This window comes from Jaculus jaculus, chromosome 8, assembly GCF_020740685.1.
Source record: "Jaculus jaculus isolate mJacJac1 chromosome 8, mJacJac1.mat.Y.cur, whole genome shotgun sequence".
Lineage (NCBI taxonomy): Eukaryota > Metazoa > Chordata > Mammalia > Rodentia > Dipodidae > Jaculus > Jaculus jaculus.
Window position 1 is genome coordinate 1,733,948 of NC_059109.1, and position 18,154 is coordinate 1,752,101.

The 18,154-nt window shown below is 51.7% G+C and overlaps 1 protein-coding gene across 1 annotated transcript; it reads right to left on the reverse strand.

The window, feature by feature from the left end:
* Positions 1-1,379: 1,379 nt before the first annotated feature.
* Positions 1,380-17,915, reverse strand: Slc44a4 (solute carrier family 44 member 4). Its single transcript, XM_004671926.2, has 21 exons — positions 17,837-17,915; positions 15,475-15,523; positions 14,635-14,708; positions 14,425-14,503; positions 13,669-13,768; positions 13,464-13,586; positions 13,203-13,263; positions 11,885-11,975; positions 11,717-11,800; positions 11,234-11,469; positions 11,045-11,144; positions 9,771-9,863; positions 9,453-9,555; positions 5,694-5,947; positions 5,503-5,597; positions 5,294-5,397; positions 5,123-5,196; positions 4,847-4,917; positions 4,647-4,741; positions 4,488-4,572; positions 1,380-1,604 (listed from the first exon to the last, which is right to left on the reverse strand). The coding sequence occupies exons 1-21, from the start codon at positions 17,868-17,870 to the stop codon at positions 1,483-1,485; spliced, it is 2,127 nt and encodes a 708-aa protein (XP_004671983.1). The 5' UTR covers positions 17,871-17,915; the 3' UTR covers positions 1,380-1,482.
* Between the last annotated feature and the right edge of the window lie 239 nt (positions 17,916-18,154).

Consider the following 18,154-nt stretch of genomic DNA (forward strand, 5'->3'; position numbering starts at 1 on the left):
GCTGTACACTCAGCTCCACGCTATCCCCAGGAGACAGATGAGTTTGATAATGGCTAGGCGACATGTTTCTGTAAACCCAGAAATAGGACTGGGGTCTAACTCAGTGGTAGAGGCTGACTGGGCATGAGCGAGGTTCACAGTTTCATTCAAACCCTCTTCCAAAAAAGAAAGAAAGCCAGCCAGCCAGATATAGATAGCTGGGAGTTATGTACGTGAAGAGATGAACAAGTTTGTTGGTTAGGATCTGGACCTCACTGATGCTGCTCTGCAGGGGAACCCAGAAGGTTAAATGATTTTGCAAGTGCTATTGGCATCCTAAAGATAAAGCGAGGGCTGGAGAGATGGCTTAGCAGTTAAGCGCTTGCCTGTGAAGCCTAAGGACCCCGGTTCGAGGCTCGATTCCCCAGGACCCACGTTAGCCAGATGCACAAGGGGGCGCACGCGTCTGGAGTTTGTTTGCAGTGGCTGGAGGCCCTGGCGTGCCCATTCTCTCTCTCTTTGCCTTTCTCTCTGTGTCACTCTCAATTAAATAAATTAAAAAATGAACAAAAAATTTTAAAAAAATAAATAAATAATGACAAAGCAAGACCTCATAAGAAAATTGCCACGCATCTCATCCAGCAACTCAGACCGACCTTAAATGGTTGGGAGGTAGAAGTAAGAGGATCACCATGAAATCAAAGCCACCCTGGGCTAGAATGAGACCCTACCTCGAAAAGCAAAAAAAAAAAAAAAAAAGGGGGGGGGAGGGGATTGCTGGAAAGGTATAGTGGTTAAGGTGCTTGCTTGCAAAGCCAGAGGAACCCAGTTCAATTCCCCAGGACCTATGTAAGCTAGATGCACATGGTGGCGCATGTGTCTGGTGTTCCTTTGCATGAGCTGGAGGCCCTTGCGTGCCCATTCACCCATTTTCTCTCTGCCTGTTTCTCTCAAATAACTTTTTTTTTGTTTTTGTTTTTGTTTTTGTTTTTGTTTTTGTTTTTGTTTTCCCAGGTAGGGTCTCACTCTAGCCCAGGCTGACCTGGAATTTGCTATGTAGTCTCAGGGTGGCCTTGAACTCACGGCAATCCTCCTACCTCTGCTTCCCGAGTGCTGGGATTAAAGGCATGTGCCACCATGCCTGGTGTGGAGTGAGACCTTACCTGGAAAAAACAAAAACGTAAAAGGGAAATGAACTGGGCGAGGTGGTGCATGCCTTTATTCCCAGCATTTGGGAGGCAGGGGTAAGAGGGTCACCTCACCATGAGTTTGAGGCCACCCTGAGACTACATAGTGAATTCCAGGTCAGCCTGGGATAGTGTGAAACCCTACTTTGAAAAACCAAAAAATAAAAAGACAGAAAGGGAAATGAATTTGAACTGAAAAAACATAGCTCAGAATTATTGAGAAAACAAATATTAATCTTTAATAAAATCTGTTTACTACAAAATTAGGATTTGTAAGGCAAGCGTGGCGGCATCTGCGCAGGTGGGGTGCAGTCTCTCACTTCTTCCTCTTCTTGTTCCCGGGGGGCGCCTCATTCCTTTTGCCCAGAATCTTCAGAAGAGCCTTGGACATGTAGTAGGGCCGCTCCAGGGAGCCATCATTGCGCTCCAGGTCTTCCACTGGATGGCAACGTAGGTCAGTTAGAGTGATCCTGGAGGGGCGTCACCCCCACAGCACCCAGGGAAAATAATCTGTCACCTAGAGACCAGCAGCCTGACACAGACCTACGAGCTCATGTCAGCCCTTCTCATGGCCATCTTGGGGCTGCATAGGAACAGGTGTCACATGGCCAGCCCCAGGCCTCCTGCGCCACTCGTTCCTGCCCTGTGCCTGTCCACTTAGCTATTCCCATGGGTTGTAAAAGGCAAATGAGTTTAAGACTTGGAAAGTTTCGTGCTTCATGAAACCAGGCAGGGCTGGTGAGATGGCTCAGTGGTGAAAGGCACTTGGTTGCAAAGTCCAGGCTCCATTCCCCAGTAACCATGTGACGCCAGATGCACAGGTTGAGCATGTATTTAGAATTCATTTGCAGTAGAAAGAAGCCCTGGTGTACCCATTCTCTCCTTGATTTCTTAAATTAATAATAATTATACATATACAATTTTTTTTCGACATAGGGTTTTGCTCTAGCCCAGGCTGACCTAGAATTCACTATGTAGTCAGGGTTGTCTTGAACTCAAGACAATCCTCCTTCCTCTGCCTCCCATGTGCTAGGATTAAAGGCATGTGCCACCATGCCTGGCTCAAAAGTATTTTTTTTTAATGCAAGATTAGGGCTGGAGATATGGCTCAGCTTTTAAAGGCACTTGTTTACAAAGTCTGAAGGCCCAGATTCCCCAGTATGCACATAAAGCTGGATACACAAAGTGGCGCATGCATCTGAAGTTTGCTTAGTGGCTAGAGGCCCTGGCACACTCATTCTCTCTCTCTCTCTCCCTCTCTCTTTCTCTTTCTCTCTCTCCCTGAGACTACATACTGAATTCCAGGTCAGCCTGGGCTAGAGTAAAACCCTACCTCAAAAAACCAAAGAAAGAAGGAAAAAAAAGCCAAATTAGGATTGGAGAGATGGACCAACAGTTAAAGGCACTTGTTTGCAAAGTCCGAAGGCCCAGGTTTGATTCCCCAGTGCCCACATGAGCCAGATACACAAGGTGGTACATGCATCTATAGTTCACTTGTAGTGGCTAGAGCTCCTGGTGTGCCAATTCTCTATCTACCTCTTTCTCTCTCCCTCTCTCCCATAAATAAATAAAATATTTCTTTAAATGCCAAATTAGCTGGGTGTGGTGGCAAATGTCTTTAACCCCAGCATTCAGGAGGCAGGCAAGAGGATCCCTATGAGTTTGAGGCTAGCCTGAGACTACATAGTGAGTTCCAGGTCAGCCTGGAGTACAGCAAGACCCTGCCTCAGAAAAACAAAACCAACCATACAAAAAGAAAATGCCAAATTAAAAAAAAAATAAACAAGACAGGCATGGTAACACACACCTTTAATCCTAGCACTCAGGAGGTAGAGATAGGAGGATCACATGAGTTCAAGGCCACCCTGAGACTACATAGTTAATTACAGGTCAGCTTGAGCTAGAGTTGAGACCCTACCTCAAAGACAGAAAACAACAAAAACCAAATAAGCAAACAAACAAAGAAAATACAGGAAGACAGACATTGGTCTGGACACAGTATTTTAGGCAGGTTTTGTAACCCATGGGTCAGGTTATACAATCTGTTTCCTCATGTAAAGTGGTATAAATAATAGTACAATTCATAGAGGGATAATAAAGATTAATTTAAAAAAACATGTATGTAAGCTGGGCGTGGTGGTGCCTTTAATCCCAAAACTTGGGAGGCAGAAGTAGGAGAATTATCTGAGTGAATTCCAGGTCAGCCTGGGCTAAAGCGAGACCCTACCTCAAAAACAAACAAACAAACAAAAATTGGGCTGGAGAAATGGCTTAGCATTAAGGCATTTTCCTACAAAGCCTAAGGACCCACATTTGCTTGCCCAGTACACACACAGTAAGCCAGATGCACAAGGTGGCACATGCATCTAGGAGTTCATTTGCAGTGGCTAGAGGTCTTGGCATGCCCATTTTCTCATCTCTCTCTGTTTGCAAATAAATAATTTAAAAAAAAATGTTGGGCCGGGCATGGTGGTGCACACCTTTAACCCCAGCACTGTGGAGGCAGAGGTAGGAGTATCACCGTGAGTTCAAGGCTACCCTGAGACCGCATAGTGAGTTCCAGGTCAGCCTGGGCTAGATTGAGACCCTACCTTGAAAAAGCAAACAACAACAAAAATCCGGCTTGGCATGTTGACACATGACTGTAATTCCAATACTAAGGAGGGAAAAGCTAGGTCAAGGCCAGCTTGCTCTAAATAGCAAATCCTAGGCCAGCCAAGCCTACATAGTAAGACTTTACCTCAAGACAAACTAATACAAAACTGCAAGCAACAACAAAGTAAGCATGTTAAAATTGGTCTTACTCGGGCAGCAGAGGTAGAAGAATCGCCGTGAGTTTGAGGCCACCCTGAGACTACATAGTGAATTCCGGGTCAGCCTAGGCCAGAGCAACACCCTACCTCGAAAAAAACTTTTTTTTTTTTTTTTTTTTTTAATTTAAGACACTGTGAAAGAGAGAGAGGCAGAGGGAGAAGGAGTGCACCAGGGCAGGGCCTATCTGGTTGATACAAACAAACACCAGATGCATATATCACTTTGTGCATCTGGTTTTATGTGCATACTGGGGAACTGAACCTGGGCAAGCAGGCTTTGCAAACAAGAGTCTTTAAACATTTCCCAGCCCCTAACTTCTACCCTAGAACTCCTCCCTATTTGGAACAGCCAGGCCTCTCCTTGAAAATGGTCCTTGGGAGGACGTGTGAGTTTTGGGCTCCCTCCCTCCCACTTTTTCGGCCCTCAAAGCTACAAGCATGCAGTCTCTAGGGCAGCCAGAACAGCCCAGTACTTCAGTGGGAGGGAGGTGGCTGGAATGGTACTCACGGAAACAGAGGAAGAGCGTGTCCACGCACATGCCAAAGACACCGAAGAAGCCGCTGGCTATGACGTAGGCTCCCAGGATGGAGGTCTGCGAGACAGAGCTGGTTGGGGCCACAGGGCTCCTTTGGGGATTTGTGTGAGGCAGAGAGAGGTGTCACTCACCATGATGGGCAGCCAATAATAGTTGAGAGGGGAGTTGTCAAAGTCTTTATCCAGCCCCTTGATGCGACCAGAGAAGAAGAAGAAGGACAGGACCCCTGTGCGACAGTTCTGGAGGTCAGCAAGACTCCTCTGAGGTTACCCCATTAGCTACCCAGCACCCCTATCCTGTCCAACCCTGAAAGCCTGGTTCTGGCCCTTACCGACACCTCCGACCACCAGCAGCTTCCCAAAGAACAACAGCAGGTCTGTGACTTTATCCAGGACCACCACCCTGCGCCAGAGGTTAGGGTTAGGGTGCGGGGGAGAGGCCCAGTGGGCTGGGAGCAGAACTGGCTACAGAATTTGAAGGGGCAGGTTCCAATGACGACCATTCCCATTTCCAGAAGTGTTGGGGATCCTCCTGAGCACATCATAGAAGCCAGACTCGGGTGGGAGATCTGGGGAAGGGGACCCTCACTAGGGCAGAGCAGCCTGACCTGAGAATGTTCCTCATGAGAAGCATGAAGGCGTTTTTGGCCGAGACACAGAAATTCTTGCCGTAGATGGCGATCTAAGGGCCAGAGAGTATTGGTGAGCTTGCCAGGACTGAGCGGTGGGGCCTGGGCCCAGGGGCACCGAGCAAGGGGCCGCCCACCTGCTCTCCTCACCATGATGTACGCATTGCGGTTTAGGAACTTGATGAATTTTTCCAGACACCAAAGGCAGCACTTGAAGCAGCACATGATGCAGCGAGCAACAGGGTTCTGGGCTCCTGAGAACAGGAGCGGTCAGGCTGGGACAACCGGCCTCTGCAGGGCCCTGTTCTAGGAGCTGGCCACTCAGTCTGGCCTTCCCCGACACCCGCATCCTGGCTCACCTCTCAGCTTGTGGTCAATGTACTCCAGGATGATCCGAGCCATCTGCACAAGGGTCAGGATGAGGGCTCCAAAGGCTAGCGACCCTGTGTGGTAACTGCCGAGGGGAGTTGAGGGCAGAAGTAGCATCTGCCCCGAGCATTCCTGAGGTCTCTGCAGCTGCTGTTCCCCAGGGCACTGCCCCTTGGCTTACCGGAGAGTGCGGATGAAGGCTGAGCTCAGAGGGAAGGTCGGAACATCTTGAGGCTTATGAAAGGCCCAGTAGAAAGAGGCAAAGGCCCCAGCCAGGACGCACTGGCCCAGGGCCAGTACCCAGTTAATGGTCCAGAACAGCCCAAGGACCCCGTAGATTTGTAGGTTGAAGAGAGAACGTTGTGCCAGGCCTGTGGACGAGTAGCCTTGGAAGGTGCACGTTAGCCCTGGGCATGAGTGATTCTTGGATGAGGCCTAGAGATGCCAGGGAGGACAGAAAAGGCTCTGACCCAACTTCAGGGACCTGCGGCAGAGCCCTGATCTTCCTCCAGGAATCACTGAACCTGGATATTGTGTGAGTAATGAGCTTTCTGGTTTTCGGGGGGGGGGGGGGGAGGTGGAAGCGCTCTTGCTGCCCTGAGGCATGACAAGGGGCAGTCTTCCTTGACTTCAACCAAAGTTCAGGGGTTGTGTTGGATGGGATAATGACATAGTGGTTATACCATGCATGTCCTCACACGCGTCACACAGCCTTTCATACAGAGCTGAACCACACACCCAACCATGCTTTTTCTTCTTCTTTTAAATAATTTTATTGCCTGGGTGTGGTGGCACACACCTTTAATCCCAGAACATGGGAGGCAATGGTAGGAGGATCACTGTGAGTTTGAGGCCACTCTGAGATTACATAGTGAATTACAGGTCAGCCTGGGCTAGAGTGAGACCCTACCTCGAAAAACCAACCAACCAACCAACAAACAAAAAACCCGCTACCTACATGGCTGGCAGTGTAGCTCTGTGGTAGAGTGCTTATGTGGGCAAACAAAAGTTTGAAGAAAACTCATGGGAGACAAAACAAAAGCCACCATAGGGGCCTGGGTAGGTGGCTCAGAGGATGAAATGCTTGCACTGCAAGCCTCAGAACCTGAGGTTGAGAGCCTAGAAGCCCAGGTGGAAAGGCTGAGTGTGGTGTCCTGCGTTTGTAATTTCTGGGGAGCGGGAGACAGGAGGACCCCTGGAGCATACTGGCTAGCCAGGTTAGCTTAACCGGTGAGCTCCAGGTTAGCGAAAAACAGCATCTCAACATGAGGTGGACAGCACTCCGGAGGGTGACCCCTGCGGTTGTCCTTCGCCTCCACATGCGCACACACACACATCCATGTGCATGCACACATGCCTAAACACTAAACACCCATACACACATGTACACTACACACACACACACACACACACACACACACGCGCGCGCGTGTGTGTGCATGCATGTGCACAGTAAGAACTGCAGTAAGGGCACCACGCCTTTAATCCCAGCACTCAGGAGGCAGAGGTAGGAGGATCACCATGAATTCATGAGTTCAAGGCCACCCTGAGACTACAGAGTGAATTCCAGGTCAGCCTGGCCTAGGGTGAGACCTTACCTCAAAAAACAAACAAACAAAAAAAATTGCAGGAGGGGCCTGGAGGGATGGCTTAGTGGCTAAGCACTTGCCTGTGAACCCTAAGAACCCCGGTTCGAGGCTCAATTCCCCAAGACCCACGTAAGCCAGATACACAAGGGGGCGCACTGGAGTTGTTTGCAGTGGTTGGAGGCCCTGGGACTCCCATTCTCTCTCTACTCCTCTCAAATAAATAAGCAAAAAGTATTTTTTAAAAAATTCAGGAAGAGCTGGGGATGCAGCTCAGTTGTTAGAGCTACATGTATGAGGCCCAGCACTACAATCACAAAAATTCTCAAAACAAACCAAAAAGGAATCGAAGGAAGCTGAGGGCTGCGGGTCTGCTTGTGAGGGCTTACCACTACACTGCTACTTCTGCATGTCTGACGATTCCCCCCCCACCCCGCCCCAGGCAGGGTCTCACTCTATCCCAGATTAATCTGGCACTCACTGTGTGGCCTGGAACTCAGCCATCCTCCTCTGCCAGCCCCCAGAGCTGGGACTAAAGGCTTGTGCGACCACGCCCGACCTTGAAGGGTGTGGTTTTTTGTTTGTTTGTTTGTTTTTTTAAGTTTACAAAGATTTTATTATAGAGGTTATATTTTATTTTACAGATGATAAATAGAACTTAAGAAAAGGAAAGAATGAGGAGCTCTTGCTTCAGAGGAGGCAAGGAGGAAGAGGCTTCCAGAAAATGGACAAGCTCCATGCTTCAAGTTGTATAACAAAGCCTTTTTTGTTTTCCTTCGGTTTTTCGAGGTAGGGTGTCTCACTGTAGCCCAGGAATTCACTATATAGTCTCAGGGTGGCCCCGAACTCACGGAGATGCTCCTACCTCTGCCTCTCGAGTTGCTGGGATTAAAGGTGTGCGTCACCACGCCAGGTTGCAATATTTTCATTCAGTAGGCAGTGGTGGGTTTGTGTCAGCCTTTACTACAAGAGGGCAAGCAAGTTGGAAGGACAACCAGGGCATCCTGGGCCTGGTCCACAGTGTGTCTTCTACAAATCTAAATGACCTTCTCTTTGCAGGAGGGGCATTGAGGCAGAGCCTCAGTATGTAACTCAATGTGGCTTCAAACTCAAGATCCTCCTGCCTTAGCATCCCCCGTGCTAGGATTATAGGCTTTCCCCACTAAGCATGAAATTTATTTGAGATAGGGTTTCATGTAGCCCATGTTGATCTAAACTCTGAGGCTGGCTTTGAACTTCTGATCCTCCTATCTGTAGCTCCTGGGATTACAGGAGAAAGTTTTGAGTACAACGTGCTCCCCCCAGACACAAAATGGCCTGGATACCCATGACCTCACAGTGCCTGACACTGCCTACACAAGACCATCATAAGAGGAGACAAAGATCATGACATCAAAATAAAAGAGAGACTGATTGAGATGGGGAGAGGATATGATGGAGAATGGAGTTGCAAAGGGGAAAGTGGGGGAAGGGAATGTATTACCATGGGATTTTTTTTTTTTTATAATCATGGGAGTTGTTAATAAAAATTTGAAAAAAAAATTAAGCTGGGTAGCAGTTAAGGCATTTGCCTGCAAAGCCAAAGGATCCAGGTTCGATTCCCCAGAATCCACGTTAGCCAGATGTATAAGGTAGCTCATGTCTGGAGTTCGTTTGCAGTGGCTGGAGGCCCTGGTGTGCCCATTCTCCCTCTCTCTCTCTCTCTCTCTCTCTCTGTGTGTGTGAAATAAATAAATAAGTGAAAGTTTTGAGAACAGTGGAGTCGGACACTCTTGTGGCGTCACCTAGGGCCTCACTGGGCAAGTACCTCCTTCCCCAGGCATGCACCTGACACTCCCAGTCGTGACACCTGCTTGGCCCCCTGGAGGCATAAGGACTCCTCCGTTTTACAGAGGGGCGGGGTTGAAACTTGTAAGGAGAAAGTATTCCATGGCCCTCAGGCCAGAGGTTTTCCAGCCCTCCCTACCTCAGGCCAGGCTTTCTCTCTCTCTCTCTTTGGTTGGGGGGGTGTTGAAGTAGGATCTCTCTCTCTAGCCCAGGCTGACCTGGAATTCACTATGTAGTCTCAGCCAGGGTGGCCTCCAACTCACAGTGATCCTCCTACCTCTGCCTGCTGGTTTTAAAGGCCTGCGCCACCATGCAGGGCCCAGGTTTCCTGTTTCTAACTTACTTTCCTTCTCACAAATTGCAAGACAGCTGCAGGACCGAGGAAAGTTACAGACTATGCACCCTCAAGAGCTCCTTGCCCTCTGCCTCTGTCACCTCCTCACCAGGGGAAAATCGGGTCTAGTTGGCCTCTAAGGTCCCCTCAGCCTTCCTGGGGCCCCTTTTGTATCCACCCCACCTCCTCTCACCATAGGATCACATGATTCATTCACAGGTGCCGTCTCACAGCCAGGTGTGCTGGTGTTGGACACCCAATAGACGTACTGGGGTTGCCCAGATGTGGCCAGGTACCCAGAGGGATGTCAAGGAAAGCACGAGCCATGTGTCTCCACAGGCCAATCCTGGGGAATGGACCCATACTCAACGTGGGCTCACTCCTGCAGGGGCTGCATCCGCCCCTCCCGCAGTGCTCCAGGCACTATGTGGGCCAGCACTGTCATCTGTCCCCATCTCCCCCTGGCCCCCTCTCATCGCCCCAGGAGGGTCTTGCTGGGCGCAAAGGATACAGAGCTGTCATAGCCCAGTAAGCAATGCAGATGACCAGGAGGACAAAGGTGACCAGAGGGTAGAACATGGTTGACATCATCTGCCCCACAGCCCTGCGGGGAGAAGAGAATAGTCCTTTAGGGCCCCAGCCCCACCCACCTCTGACAGGGCTGGCCCTGGCTGGCCTCTCCTCTGCCCTGGGCAGGATCGCCCTGCTTGTTCCTCACGCTAGAGCGGCAACTTTGTCTTCTGTACCTGTTGGGGTGCCGTGTAGACAGCAGACCCTAGCGGGGTGAACTTGCTCCTGGAGCCCTCTGAGGAGTCTCGGGTCCTCCGAAGACATTGGGCAGTTTCAAGGGATTCAGGGGAAAAGAATTCCCAAAGTGTGAATTGGCAGCTTAGGCAATTCCTGGTGAGCAGTGAGTTGCCAGGAAGCATGCATCACATCTCTTCTAGAGACTACTAGGTCCATACCCACATATTCAGGCCTAACCACATCCCTGTAAGGTGGGAATGGCTACTATACCCACTGAACAGGTGCTGAAGATGGGCGTGGTGGTGTACTCCTAACACCAGCACTCAAGAGGCTGAGGCAGTATTGCTGTGAGTGCCAGGCCAGCCTGTATGACATAGCAAGACCCTGCCTAAAAAATTTAAAAAATAAAATAAAAGGCTGGAGGGATGGCTTAGAGGTTAAGGTGCTTGCCTGCAAAGCCAAAAGATCCAAGTTCAATTTCCCAGGACCCACATAAGCCAGATACAGAGGGTAGTACGTGAGTCTGGAGTTTGTTTGCAGTGGCTGGAGGCCCTGGTGGGCTCATTCTCTTTCTCTCTCAAACAAGTAAGTAAAATGTTTTTTGTTATTTTAAAAAAAAGCTGGGCATGGTGGTGCATGCTTTTAATTCCAGCACTTGGAGGGAGAGGTAGGAGAATCGCTGTGAGTTTGAGGCCAGCCTGAGACTACATAGTAAATTGTAGGTCAGCCTGGGCTAGAGTGAGACTACCTCAAAAACTGTGCCCCTCTCAAAACAAAAATTATTTAGCCAGGTGTGGTGGTGCACGCCTTTAATCCCAGCACTCGGGAGGCAGAGGTAGGAGGATCACCATGAGTTCGAGGCCACCCTGACACTAAATAGTGAATTCCAGGTCAGCCTGGGCTAGAGTGAGATCCTGTCTCGAAAAAGCAAACATCAATCAATCAAACAAACAAATGAAAAACTCCAACAAACTAAAAGCAATTGCCACCTCACTGGCACCCCTGCCCACAGCCCACGTGGCTGGCAGACAGGCCGACCTGCTGGCCTCTTCCAGGAGCGAGATGGCGATGCGGATCCGCTGCCTCAGGAAGATGAGCAGGAGCAGCAGGACGCCCTCGAGGACCGCGAGCACGATCACTGCGGAGCACGGCGGGCGGGTGCCCGGGTCAGAGCCAGGGCCGCCAACCCTCGCCTGGTGGCTGAAGGGTGGGCAGGGGGGCACTCACAGGCCGCCAGCCAGGTCTCCTGCACGCTTTGGTAGGCACTGAGGTTGGTGGTGAAGCCCAGCTGGGAGATGGAGGCGCCCTTGTCCCGGAGCGCTCGGTACTGCTGGCAGCAGTGGTAGATGCCGTAGGCCAGCACGGCCAGCACGCCCAGGATGAGCAGCAGCACCAGGGGCCCGGCCAGCAGCCGCAGAAGCAGGATGAAGAGCAGGCTCAGGACCAGAGCCACGCCCAGGGCCCTGCAAGCCAGCAACACGGTTGAGGGTCCCTTCTGGCCCCTTGCAGTATGTCTCTTTCAGTATCTCCCAAATCCCCATCCCACCAGCCCGCAGCCTCTACACATTAGATCCCCAGCCAGATGGGCTGCGGCTTCTGACCAGCGGCTCCTCCTCAGCCCACAGCCTCTGCTTCAGGCATGGGTCTAGGGGGAAGTGGATAAGGAGGGCAGAAGGGAAGGACAGGCGTATGGGGAACCTAGAGACTCACACGAGGATCCAGTACCAGGAATGAGCAAAATCCTCAAAGATCTTAACAGTGATGTCCCGGGCATTGATGCTGTCCATAAGGCCACTGTTGGAGGGGAGGGGAGTCAGCTGGGGTTGAGGCTTAGACAGGGATGAGGGATGGGTATAGGTGGGGATAGGGCAGGTCTACCTGATCCCCTGGGAGATGGTGCTGTTATCGATCCATGGTAGATCAGGTAAAGTGAAGTTCATGTTGGAGTAAGGAAAACATCTCCCCAGAGCTAGAAAAGACATCAGCAGTTGCTGGTTGAAGTGTGTGTGTTGGGGGGTCCTTTGCATGAACTCACAGTCCAGAGCACCCTCAGAGAAGGGAGGAATGATGGACTCTGCTCCTAAGGTTAGGGATGCTGTTCTGAATTCCACCGAGTGGGAGATGCTGGTTTCTGCCTTCTGCCCACCAGAGAGATCAGGATCTGGCACGACCCTCCTTATCCCAGTTTGGGGTCCCTCTGCTGCACAGACACCCCCACAGACTCTGGAAATGATCCATGCCCCCTAGCCCCAGCACCGCCTGCTGTTCTGTTCACTGTCTACACCTCTGCTCTTGCTGAACCTGTCTGAGGGTCTTCCTTCCACAAGAGACCTCCCATTGCTCCCTGTCTAGCTCCCACCCATCAATCCATCGCTCCTCCCACAGGAAGCCTTTTAGCCCCATCTTTAGCTCTGCTGGGCCTTGCCTGTGGAGCCATATGTGGTCAGCAGGCTTTTTTTTTTTTTTTTTTTTGTCATTTAAATTCCCAAGATGAGGAGGCAACATGCAGAGGTTGACCAGTCCACTGGGAAGTACTGGAGTTTAGCTCTAGAGCTGTCTGAATCTGGAGCAGCCATTTGACATTCTACCAATTGTATTTACATTGAAAACTGGTTATCTTTTCTCATACTATAATTACAAAAATATTTTCTATTTTTAAAAAAAAGGGCTGGAGAGATGGGTTAGCAGTTAAGCACTTGCCTATGAAGCCTAAGGACCTCAGTTCGATGCTCAATTCCCCAGGACCCATGTTAGCCAGATTTATAAAGGGGCACACGCATCTGGAGTTCCTTTGCAGTGGCTGGAGGCCCTGGCTTGCCCATTCTCCCCCCCCCCATTTGCTTCTTTCTCTGTCACTCGAAAGAAAGAAAGAAAGAAAGAAAGAAAGAAAGAAAGAAAGAAAGAAAGAAAGAAAGAAAGAAGGAAAGAAAGAAACAAACAAACAAAGAAAGAAAGAAAGAAAGAGAAAGCAAGCAAGCAGGCAAGCACAGCCAGGCATGGTGGCACACACCTTTAATTCCAGCACTCAGTAGGCAGAGGTAGGAGAATCGCTATGAGTTTGAGGCCACCCTGAGACTACATAATAAATTCTAAGTCAGCCTGGGCTAGAGTGAGACCCTACCTTGAAAACAAAACAAAACAACAACAACAATTGAACACAGTCATGCACAATTGGGGAATGGGCGGGGCTTCTCACCTGGAGTGGAGGGAAGGAGGAATCTGGGGCAGAGTTCCAGTTGGAGACTTTCCCACACTGTCTGGAGGCGGGGAGGGGAACCCAGAGAGAGAGACACACACACAGACACAGGATAAGATGAAGAAGTTGTGGGTGCCACCACCAGTGCATCAGGGCTCAGACTGGACCACCCCTCCCCGTAGTTCCAATCGTCTATCATCTACTCCCCACCATTGCGAGCCCCCTTGAGCCAGTGATGATGATACTAGGTCCCATGCTTACCATGTCTGAGGACACCCCAGGCACACAGACGTTCCTGTCTCCGCTATAGACTTCCCCAACCTTCTTGGAGAACTGGTCCTCCGGCACACTCCACAGGACGTGTGGGCAGGAGGACACACATACCTAGGGGCAGAGGGCATGGTAAGGGGCTGCTCCCTGGGGTCTTGGGAATCAGGCTAGGCAGAGGCAGACCCCAGGCTCTGACCTGGGGTGTGGGACACTGTAGGCCCTTCTGGGCGATTTCGATGACGTTGATGGTCCAGACACAGCTGAAGATATTGAAGTAGAGGACGTAGGGCTTGTCTCTGTGGGCGGGAGGGTGTGTGTGTGTGCTGGGCCTGGTCCAGTTTTGGGGGATGGGCAGGACTACTGTGGTCACTTTTAGCATACACTGAACACCATGCGGCCCAGACACATCCAAGTCCTGGCCAAGTTTCACTAGAGAGGTTAGAAAGACCCCGGATGATCTCGCGGGTTGATTCCCAGCTAATGCGTGCTCAGGAGCATGAGCTCCAGTCCCCTGCGCGTTGGCACTGTGACCTGAGCAAGTGCAGTCTCCTCAGGTGTGTCTGGTGTAGAATGACATTATCTTCCTCAGGAGGCTTAAAACAGTTTGGGTGTGAAAGCCTGCCTGGGGCTGATCCCGGCGCTTCAGATGAGGAAATCAAAGCTCAGAGCTTTGCCCAAGGTCACACAACCAAGACCCAGCCCCTCTGGGGATCCAAGCAGCGACTTCTGAACTGTAAACGCACTCAATTAACCGCAACTGTCGCTGCCTCCCAGTCCTGAAAGGATGAAGCTACCCGCAGAGCAGGGAAGGTTCCCACAGGCTGGGAGTGCCCGGGCCCACGAGGTAGAGGGCAGGAACAACAGCGACAAAGCCTGGAACAGCATGCCAGGCTCCAGTGCCTATCTAGGGGGCATCTGCCCCCTCACCGGCCCACTCCCCTCCGGTACTCACTTGTTCTCTGCCACCCCGCAGTAGGCCCCGGTGGAGTTCCTGGGGTACAGGACTTGCCGAGGATCCCCATACACCCAGGCTGGAAGCAGGGACACACAGATATGTCACTGAGTGTAGAGATTTAGGGGCTGGGGGAGGCAGCTAGGGGGGGACCCTCCCTGGGCTACTGCCATTTACCCACAGCCCAGCTCTGGGCAACTAGAAACTCACCCACAATCCCCACTACGATGTAACCCAAAATGAAGACCAGGAAGAGGAAGCAACAGAGGACGTCCGTGCAGCTCCTGGGAGAGAGAAATGGTCATCGGTGCTGAAGATGTGCCCCGTCGGCGCGGGGGCAGCCTTGGGGACAGGGGCATGGGGCGCAATCTGGGGGTAGTCACAGGTTAGAGGATTGGGGAATGCTGGAGAGTGAGAAACCGCGAACTTTACTTATTTATTTTAACACAATCTTTCTCTGGGTGAGGTTCTTTCCTCTGAAGTGAACCAGAAGAGAAGCACAGCTTGGGGGGGGGGGGATGGAGCCCTTGCATGTATGTGGGAGGGCCTGGGCTTGGTCCCCAGCTCCACACCCACACCACTCATGCATGCTTGGCTGGGTGTTCTCCCCAGACGTCCACACCTGGGCAGGCAGCATCCACGTCATGAGACAGCATGTGCCCAGCACTGGGAAGCCCCCTGGACCTGGACCTCTCCACATACCACGAATGCCTCGGGGGCTGCTCTCCCAGAACAGGCATTTTTTAAAAATATATTTTATTTACTTATTTGAGAGAGAGAAAGAGGCAGAGAGAGGGAGAGAATGAGCACGCCAGGGCCTCCAGCCACTGCAAAGGAACTCTAGATGCATGTGCCCCCTTGTGCACCTTGCTTAGGTGGGTCCTAGAGAGTTGAACAGGGACCCTTTGGCTTTGCAGGCAAACGCCTTAACCACTAAGCCAGCTCCTCCAGCCCAGGAATCTTTACTTGTTCAGTAAACACAAAGCACAACTGAGATTCATATCACCTGCCCTGCTGACGACCCCTCTAGTGAGTAGACACAGAACTCACCTGTTCTTGATGGGGCCTCGAAAGGAGGGGTCATACTTGGCTGGTTTTCCTGAGAGAAGATGAGGACAGTGGAAGATGAAGACCGCCCTCCCCAAATCCTGTCCCACCTGGATATCCCCGGGCCCAGGACCCTGTGTGGCGCTGGCTGGCAGGACGATTGGTCAGATCCGGGCCTGGCCGCAGTGAGGTGGCTGCCTGCCATGAACTCTACCCAGGTGGCAGGCAGGTCTTTTATTTGGGGCAGCATGGAGTATTAAGCATATGGCTTCACTCATGCTAGGCGAGCATGTGTGTATGTATGTATTTATATTTTTCAAGGTACAGTCTCACTTTAGCCCAGGCTGGTCTCACACTCACACCAATCCTTCTCCTATCTCTGCCTCCCTAGTACTGGAGTAAAGGTGTGCACCTCTATTTATTTAATTTTTTTATTTTAAATTTACTTGGGAGGCAGAGGTAGGAGGATCACTGGAGTCTGAGGCCAGCCTGGGGCTACAGAGTGAGGTCAGCCTGGGAAGTGTTCGAGGCGTCCTTCTCCAGCCCAGGCTGACCCGGGTGTTACTTTATAGCCCCAGGCTGCCCATCCTCCTATTTCAGCCTCCCAAGTGCTGGAATTAAAGGCTTGGACCACCATGCATGGCAAAAAAAAAAAAATTGTGTGTGTTATGGGCACACCAGGATCTTTTGCTACTGCAAACAAAGGCCCATCTGGCTTATGTGGTAGCTGGGGTATTGAACCCAGGCTCACAGTCTTTGCAAGCAAGCACCTTTAACCACTGAGCCATCTCCCCTTCCCCAACTGTTTATTTTTTTGGGGGGGGATAGGATCATCTGAGTTTACCAGGCTGGCTTTGAACACTCTCTATAACCCAGACTGACTTTAAACTTTTGATCCTCTTGCCTCAGCCTCCAGAGTAACTGGAGTGACAGGTCCAGTGGAAGAGAAGCCTTTAAGGGTTTTTGGTTTACACCACAAAGCCATCTGCCCAGGAAGCAGTCTTGGCTCCCTGCATCCTCCCCTCAGCCTCACTCTGGCTGTGATATGGAGTTCTGTCTTAGAGGCTCTTGAGCCCCCATCCTTATCCCTCTGCACTCCCTTAAGCCTTCCCCCAGTTCTTTCTGAATCACTCAGACTGGGTCCCTCATCATAGCATCCCAGTGGGCAGGGGCTCTGAGACTCCCACTCAGAAGGGACTTAGGTCCTCAGGCCACCATGGAGCTCTGGACGGCTAATCAGGTTGACACCTGAGCTGGCTGGCTGGCGGTTGGAGTTGTGGCCACGTCCTGTTCCTGGTCCTCCCTGAGTACACAGGGGAGGAGGTGGGGCCAGGCAGCCAGGGTCCCCATGGATACTAAGGAGGGAGGGCGGAAGGCTGCTTCTGTCTGGGAAGGGGTGGGATGCCATCCAGTCTCCCCGGTGCCCTGGACTCTGTCCTACCTTGGCTCATGGACATAAGATCAATGATTGACCCAAAACTGCTCCAGGAAGTCATCTGGGGAAAGCTCTGGCCCCTTTTCTGTCCCCTAAGGGACACCAGCCCCACCTAGAGGATGCCCCTCCCTGCTGCAGTCTCTTCGGTCTCTCAGACTCTTGGGACAAATGTCAGCCCTTCAACTTCTCTGACTCTAGAAACGGGCTCCCTATTACTCCTCTCTCCTCTAGCTCATCTGCCACAGCAAACTCCGTCCCTGGCCTCTAAGTGCACCAGACAGGGCCCCCCTCCTTTCTGAGAGAGACCTCAAGGCAGACCCTAGCCCTCCTCTACCATGATCTCTAATCCCCACTTCTCAGAGACCCCAGGAGACACCGCAATAGCTCAGGGCCCTAGCCCCCCTCTATTCACAGGGGCCCCAGCAGCTGAGTCCCTTCTGAGACAAGGCTGACAGACCTCCAGTACCCACCCCCTCAGAATCCCAGTGTAGGAGGGAACTCTGCAGCTTTTCAGCCCTTGGAGGCTCTGTACCAAAGAGCACTTCCAGACCCTGAGCCCCAGGACCCCAACCCTGCTGCTTAATTACCCCGGCTTTGTTTGTTTGCTGCCCTCCGGGACCCAGAGCCCAGGCTCCAAATCCCCACCCATACAGCTCCTACAAGCCACCAACCCCTTCTCCTGCACATCCAAGACTTCAGATCCATTTTGCAAGGGCTTCCCGGATCCCCAGTCCCATCCTCCTAGGACCTGGGTTCTGCCTCCTTCCTTGACTCCTGTTTCCCTGGGCCCTCTCCTCAGGGACCAGGACTCTTTACTTCCTTTGCTTGGAGCCATGGCCTGCAGCCCAGGGCCACTCCCGCGTACAGACCCAGGCCTCTGCCCCCAGACTCACCACCACCTTCCAGACGGGGGCTTTTGTCCCCACTTACCGTAGGCCTCGTTTTCATCCGGCTTTCCCCCCATGGCTCAGTCTCCAGAGTGATTGGAGCCTGGGAGACCTGGCCGCTCACCTGCCGGCTGCCCCGCCCTCCTCACGTCATAGCCCCACCCCTGCCCGTGCGGTCCCTGACACACTAGTTCCTCCTGAAATCCACAACTGCAAGACCAGTGGCTTGGAACTGGGACTCAAGGGCGGTTTGCTTGGAGTGCCCCAGGCCACAGCAGGACAGACCTGACACACTCAGATAAGGAAATTCTTGATGAATTTTGCAAAGTACCTGAGCTGAGGAATATACTCCAACCCAAAC

Coding starts and splice junctions, on each gene's coding strand:
- Slc44a4 (XM_004671926.2), bottom strand. CDS start 17,870: ATGGGGGGAAAGCCGGATGAAAACGAGGCCTACG. Junction 14,709..15,474: donor CGAGGCCCCATCAAGAACAG/GTGAGTTCTGTG, acceptor TCTCTCTCCCAG/GAGCTGCACGGACGTCCTCT. Junction 13,264..13,463: donor CTGGGGTGTCCTCAGACATG/GTAAGCATGGGA, acceptor CCCCGCCTCCAG/ACAGTGTGGGAAAGTCTCCA.